This window comes from Clinocottus analis, unplaced genomic scaffold, assembly GCF_023055335.1.
Source record: "Clinocottus analis isolate CAN_PGR_092001 unplaced genomic scaffold, fCliAna1.0.p SCAF_21, whole genome shotgun sequence".
Taxonomy (NCBI): Eukaryota; Metazoa; Chordata; class Actinopteri; order Perciformes; family Cottidae; genus Clinocottus; species Clinocottus analis.
Window position 1 is genome coordinate 297,870 of NW_027175943.1, and position 5,923 is coordinate 303,792.

General features: G+C 50.6%; 1 protein-coding gene across 1 annotated transcript in view; it reads left to right on the forward strand.

The window, feature by feature from the left end:
- Nucleotides 1-676: 676 nt before the first annotated feature.
- The window catches only part of LOC137792036 (serrate RNA effector molecule homolog), a 6,476-nt gene continuing 1,229 nt past the window's right edge, over nucleotides 677-5,923 (forward strand). The window contains exons 1-17 of the mRNA XM_068587428.1: nucleotides 677-790; nucleotides 1,530-1,652; nucleotides 1,758-1,868; nucleotides 1,947-2,090; nucleotides 2,203-2,263; nucleotides 2,427-2,724; nucleotides 3,024-3,274; nucleotides 3,379-3,555; nucleotides 3,628-3,736; nucleotides 3,840-4,009; nucleotides 4,086-4,147; nucleotides 4,285-4,363; nucleotides 4,460-4,624; nucleotides 4,931-5,092; nucleotides 5,165-5,318; nucleotides 5,531-5,643; nucleotides 5,842-5,922. Coding sequence (XP_068443529.1) covers nucleotides 1,534-1,652; nucleotides 1,758-1,868; nucleotides 1,947-2,090; nucleotides 2,203-2,263; nucleotides 2,427-2,724; nucleotides 3,024-3,274; nucleotides 3,379-3,555; nucleotides 3,628-3,736; nucleotides 3,840-4,009; nucleotides 4,086-4,147; nucleotides 4,285-4,363; nucleotides 4,460-4,624; nucleotides 4,931-5,092; nucleotides 5,165-5,318; nucleotides 5,531-5,643; nucleotides 5,842-5,922 — 2,256 coding nt within the window. The 5' untranslated portion in view covers nucleotides 677-790; nucleotides 1,530-1,533. The remainder of the gene's footprint in view (nucleotides 791-1,529; nucleotides 1,653-1,757; nucleotides 1,869-1,946; nucleotides 2,091-2,202; nucleotides 2,264-2,426; nucleotides 2,725-3,023; nucleotides 3,275-3,378; nucleotides 3,556-3,627; nucleotides 3,737-3,839; nucleotides 4,010-4,085; nucleotides 4,148-4,284; nucleotides 4,364-4,459; nucleotides 4,625-4,930; nucleotides 5,093-5,164; nucleotides 5,319-5,530; nucleotides 5,644-5,841; nucleotide 5,923) is intronic.

Genomic DNA, 5,923 nt, shown 5'->3' on the forward strand with positions numbered 1-5,923 from the left:
CGCAGTCGGATTGACGGACTCGTTTTGGTTTATAGTTCCTTTATAGTTCCTGTCCTGTACTGTGTTACACGTCACGCTGCTCGAGAAACTACACAAACTAATATGTCATGAAGTTATGAAGATATAGAATATGATTTGAATCAAGTTATTGTTAATATCATTACCCCCTCTTCCTCCTCCTCCTCCTCAACCTCCTCTCTGTCTATATATATATATTGTTATGTATGTATTAGTAAATTAGTAATGTAATTACAAATACATACATAACAATACAACATGACTATATATATATATATATATATATATATATATATATATATATATATATATATATATATATATATATATATATATATATATATATATATATATATACACATATATATATGTGTGTGTGTGTGTGTATTCATGTTGTATTTAGTTCACAAGCCTCACACATAAAGAGGAAAGAGAGGTAAACGCTGATATCTGATCAATAATCAGCACATCCAACAATATAAACGTCTAAATGTAGTGCAGTGAAATGTACTGGAGATAAAGTACTTCAAGGAAATACAAGTACCTCAAATTAAGTTAAGTAGTACTTAACAGTGAGTCCTCGAATAGTACATGTTGTTTCCCTCCTGACCTCCAGGGGCAACGGTCTCTCTCTTTACACGAAAACACGTGACCGGAAGTAAACGACCCGGAAGTGAAGTTTCATTGTGATCTTGGTCTGCCGGCGGGAAGCGGCTACGTTAGCTCACAAGCTTCGTTCTGTTTGTGTTCAGAAAGAGTAGAAAACACTCAGGTGACGTTTATTAAGTACTATAATATTATTAGTGTATAGTATATAGACTCCTTTGTGACGTTCCTTCTTCACGGACTCGAGCGGAAGCGAGTTTTAGCTACGTTAGCTCGTTAGCTAACCAGCTAGTTATCCTCCACTGGCTAACTGCTAGCTGTTTTGACTTGTCTAATCGTTTACAGCTTCCGATTATAAAACGTTTATTTTATTCTTGAACAGACGGTCAGACGTGTTTTAAGGATATTTCTGGTTGTTTCAGAGAGTTTGTTCTATATGTCCACGCTGATGGAGCAGAAGCTAACATGCTAATTACCAGCTGTGCTCCTGTGTCGTACGTCACATATTACCACACCTCAGAGGTACATCTAGTACTTTATACGATACTACACCTCAGAGGTACATGTAGTACTTTATACGATACTACACCTCAGAGGTACATGTAGTACTTTATACGATACTACACCTCAGAGGTACATCTAGTACTGTATACGATACTACACCTCAGAGGTACATGTAGTACTTTATACGATACTACACCTCAGAGGTACATGTAGTACTTTATACTGCACTACACCTCAGAGGTACATGTAGTACTTTATACTGTACTACATCTCAGAGGTACATGTAGTACTTTATACTGTCCTACATCTCAGAGTTACTCTATACTGTACTACACCTCAGAGGTACATGTCGTACTTTATACTGTAGTACATGAATAATTGTTTGTTTGTTTTACTTTTAGTCCAATGGGAGACAGCGATGATGAGTTTGACAGGCGGAGGCGGGACAAGTTCAGGAGAGAGAGGAGTGACATGGAGCGGTCAAGAGAGAGGGAGGAGAGGAGGAGGGACGACTGGCCCGACAGGTACACACGCACACACACACAGATATATATATACACATATATATATATATATATATATATATATATATACACGTATACAACTCATCCTGACATGTGTGCGTGCAGGGACTGGGACCGCGGCAGAGAGAGGAGGCGGGACTACGACCGTGGACGCAGAGAGAGGTTTTCTCCGCCCAGACACATCAGCCCTCAACACAAACGCATAAGGAGAGACTGGTGAGTGTGCGTGTGTGCGCGCAGGGGTCTGTGTGTGTGTGTGTACGTGCAATGACCTCACTGACCTGTCGTCTCCAGGGACGACCACCGGGGTGAGCCGTACCGCTATGACGTTCCCTATGGGGGGGGCGGGGCTCCGTTTCCGGGGGCGGGGCCTCAGGGCTGGCACCCCGACCTCCCTCACCTTCATCCTCACCACGGGGGACACCCGCTGCAGGGCAGGTGAGCCGCCACAAGAGTATTGATATGCGTACTAGTATCAGTAAAGTCAGGATATCATGCTCCTCCTCTTCAGGAAGCACTTATTGATTATTGGTTATTGATTGTCTCTCAGGTTGGGGATGGTGGATCCAGACCTTCCTCCTCCTGGACCTCCCACCATGAGGAGCTTCAAGGTGAGTTCCTCCCCCGGTTCTGACCTGTCGTATTGCTTCTGACCCCTGGTTCTGACCCGTGGTTCTGACCCCTGGTTCTGACCCCTGGTTCTGACCCCTCGTTTTGACCTCTGGTTCTGACACCTGGTTCTGACCCGTGGTTCTGGCGGTCCCGGCCTCGCAGGACTTCCTGCTGAACATGGAGGACAGCGTGGACGAGACGGAGTCGGTGAAGCGCTACAACCAGTACAAGCTGGACTTCAGGCGGCAGCAGCTGCAGGACTTCTTCCTCCAGCACAAGGACCAGGAGTGGTTCCGGTCCCGGTACCACCCCGATGACATCACCGCCAGGGGGGCGGAGTCTCTGGCCGCCCTCCAGACCCGGCTGTCCGTCTTCCTCTTCCTGCTAGACAACAGCTGGCTGGACCGCATGGCGCTGGACATGGAGCACGCTGCCGCCATCATCAAGCTGCTGGACGCAGGTAGAGACAGACGGGTGGAGAGAGAGACGGGTGGAGAGAGAGACGGGTGGAGAGAGAGACGGGTGGAGAGAGAGACGGGTGGAGAGAGAGACGGGTGGAGAGAGAGACGGGTGGAGAGAGAGACGGGTGGAGAGACAGACGGGTGGAGAGAGAGACAGGAAACAGAGCAGAGAGACGGGTAGACAGTGTTTATAACTTCTTACATGAGTCTAGCTTGCTGCTGTCACTCTGCAGGGGTTTCTGGGTAATGCAGTCCTACTGTCCTCCGGTGTCTCACCCTCTGTCCTGTCTCTCTGCAGCGGTCATAAAGATGGAGGGAGGAACAGACTTGGACCTGCAGGTCCTGGAGGTGCCGACCGCTGCAGCGGCTGCTGTAGAGATGAGCAGCAGCGCTGGAGGAGGAGCTGGAGGAGGAGGAGGAGCAGGAGGAGCAGGAGGTGGTGTGAGGACTCAAGGAGATCACAGCGGAGGAAGCGTGAGCCGCCAGACCGACTCAGAGACGACAAGAAGTCTGACAGAAGAGACGGAGGGAGAGACCAACGTCTCTAAGGTGATGAGCTTTCCTCCTCCTCCTCTTCCTCCTCCTCTTCCTCCATTGTGTGTTTGTGTCGTGTTCTGGCTTTGTAACTGAACAGCTGCTCTGCTCTTCTTCAGGACGGTGAGGAAGAGGAGGGCAAGCAGAACGGAGAGGAGAAAGACGAAGGAGAGGAAGGAGAGGAGGAGGACGAGGAGGGGGAAAAGAAGGATGACGATGAAGAGGAGGAGGAAGAGGAGGCCAAGGAGAAGGAGAAGAAGAAGAAGAAGAAAGAGAAGACGACAACGGCAAAGAAAGTGAGTTTGTTTCTCATCAGCTGCAATGCCGATTGGCTGGTGACGGTGTTAACCCCGCCCCTTTCCTCACAGGGCAGGAAGAGGAAACGCAGCGTGTCGGTCGACAGCGGCGAAGGCTCCGCCTCCGATTCTGACTCCTCCGACGGAGAGAAGGAGGAAGAGGAGGAGGATGGAGAAGACGGTACGGACCGACTCATTAAGTCACACACTGATCACATTAGTTCTGCTCGTTAAAGTGTGTGTGTGTGTGTGTGTGTGTGTGTGTGTGTGTGTGTGTGTGTCAGTGTCAGAGCGTTGTAAAGACAGAGGCAAGGAGAGAGGCAAGGAGAGAGGCAAGGAGAGAGGGAAGGAGAGGGAGGAGGCGGTTCCAGCTAAGCCCCGCCCCCTCCACCTCACCACATCTCTGTTCATCCGGAGCATCCCACCTGAGGTGTCCAAGGAGGAGATCACTGCTGTGAGAGAACACACACACTACACACACACACACTACACACTGGAAAGCCCCTGTGCCAACATGTGTGTGTCTGTAGTTGTGTCGCAGGTTCCCTGGTTTCCTGCGGGTGGCGCTGTCGGACCCTCAGCCGGAGAGACGGTGAGACTGAAGACCAAGAACAGAACCACGAGGACCGAGCTGAACTTAACGTGTGTGTGTGTGTGTGTGTGTGTGTGTGTGTGTGTGTGTGTGTGCTTGCGTGTGTGCGTGCTTGCGTGTGTGTGTGTGTGTGTCAGGTTCTTCAGGAGGTGTTGGGTGACGTTTGATCGCAGTGTGAACATAAAGGAGACGTGCTGGAACCTTCAGAACATCAGGGTATGAACACATCTTAAACCCAGAGGGTGTACTCTGTGTACTCTGTGTACCTGTGTACCTGTGTACCTGTGTACAGTACTGACGTGCGTCTCTCAGCTCAGAGACTGTGAGCTGTCCCCGGTGGTCAACAGAGATCTGTGTCGCCGTGTGCGCTCCGTCAACGGCCTCACGCACCACAAGCCGGTGGTGAAGAACGACATCCGCCTGTCAGCACGACTCGTCCACGGCCTCGACCAGCGGGGGGCGCTGTGGGCCGGACAGGTACGCTGAGCTCATGGAGCGGTGATGTCATGAAGTACTGGTGACGTCATGAAGTACTGGTGATGTCATGTACTGACGTCATGGAGTACTGCTGACGTCATGGTGTACTGCTGACGTCATGGAGTACTGCTGACGTCATGGAGTACTGCTGACGTCATGGAGTACTGCTGACGTCATGGAGTACTGCTGACGTCATGGAGTACTGCTGACGTCATGGAGTACTGCTGACGTCATGGAGTACTGCTGACGTCATGGAGTACTGCTGACGTCATGGAGTACTGCTGACGTCATGGTGTTGCGTTGCAGGTGGAGACCAACCCCGTCCTGAAGAACATCACAGACTACCTCATCGAGGAGGTGAGCGCCGAGGAGGAGGAGCTAATGGGAGCTTCAGGGGGCGGAGTCGATGAAGCCAAAGACCCCGCCTCTTCTGACGTTGCCGTGGAGACGGACGAGAAGCTGCTGAAGGTGGGAGGAGCTCCGTCTGTTTGACTGTGTGTGTAGGTTTGTTTCTCAGTGTGTGTGTGTGTGTGTGTGCAGGTGCTGGACAGGCTGCTGCTCTACCTGCGTCTGGTTCACTCAGTAGATTATTATAACTTCTGTGAATATCCTGCTGAGGACGAGATGCCTCATCGCTGTGGACTCATCCACGTACGAGGCCCCCTACCTGCAGCCCGCATCACTGCAGCTGAAGGTACACACACACACACACACACACTGCTCTCTGATTGGACAGTGAGTGATGATGTCACTGCTCTCTGATTGGACAGTGAGTGATGATGTCACTGCTCTCTGATTGGACAGTGAGTGATGATGTCACTGCTCTCTGATTGGACAGTGAGTGATGATGTCACTGCTCTCTGATTGGACAGTGAGTGATGATGTCACTGCTCTCTGATTGGACAGTGAGCGAGCACCAGAGGATGTGTGAGGAGCGTCTGGCTCCTCTTCTTTCTGCCTCAGAGACGCTGAGTGAAGACGAGGCTGCGAGACTCGGGAGGAAGGAGCCGGAGCAGGAGGTGCTGTCTGTCTGACTACCTGTCTGTCTGACTGACTACCTGTCTGTCTGTCTGACTACCTGTCTGTCTGTCTGACTACCTGTCTGTCTGACTGACTGCCTTTCTGTCTGTTTGACTACCTGTCTGTCTGACCACCTGTCTGTCTGATCACCTGTCTGTCTCTCTACCTGTGTCTCTCTCTACCTGTCTGTCTGCCAGGTGGAGAAGTTCTTGTCGTCCAACACTCAGGAGCTCAGTAAAGACAAGTGGCTCTGTCCTCTGAGCGGGAAGAAGTTCAAGG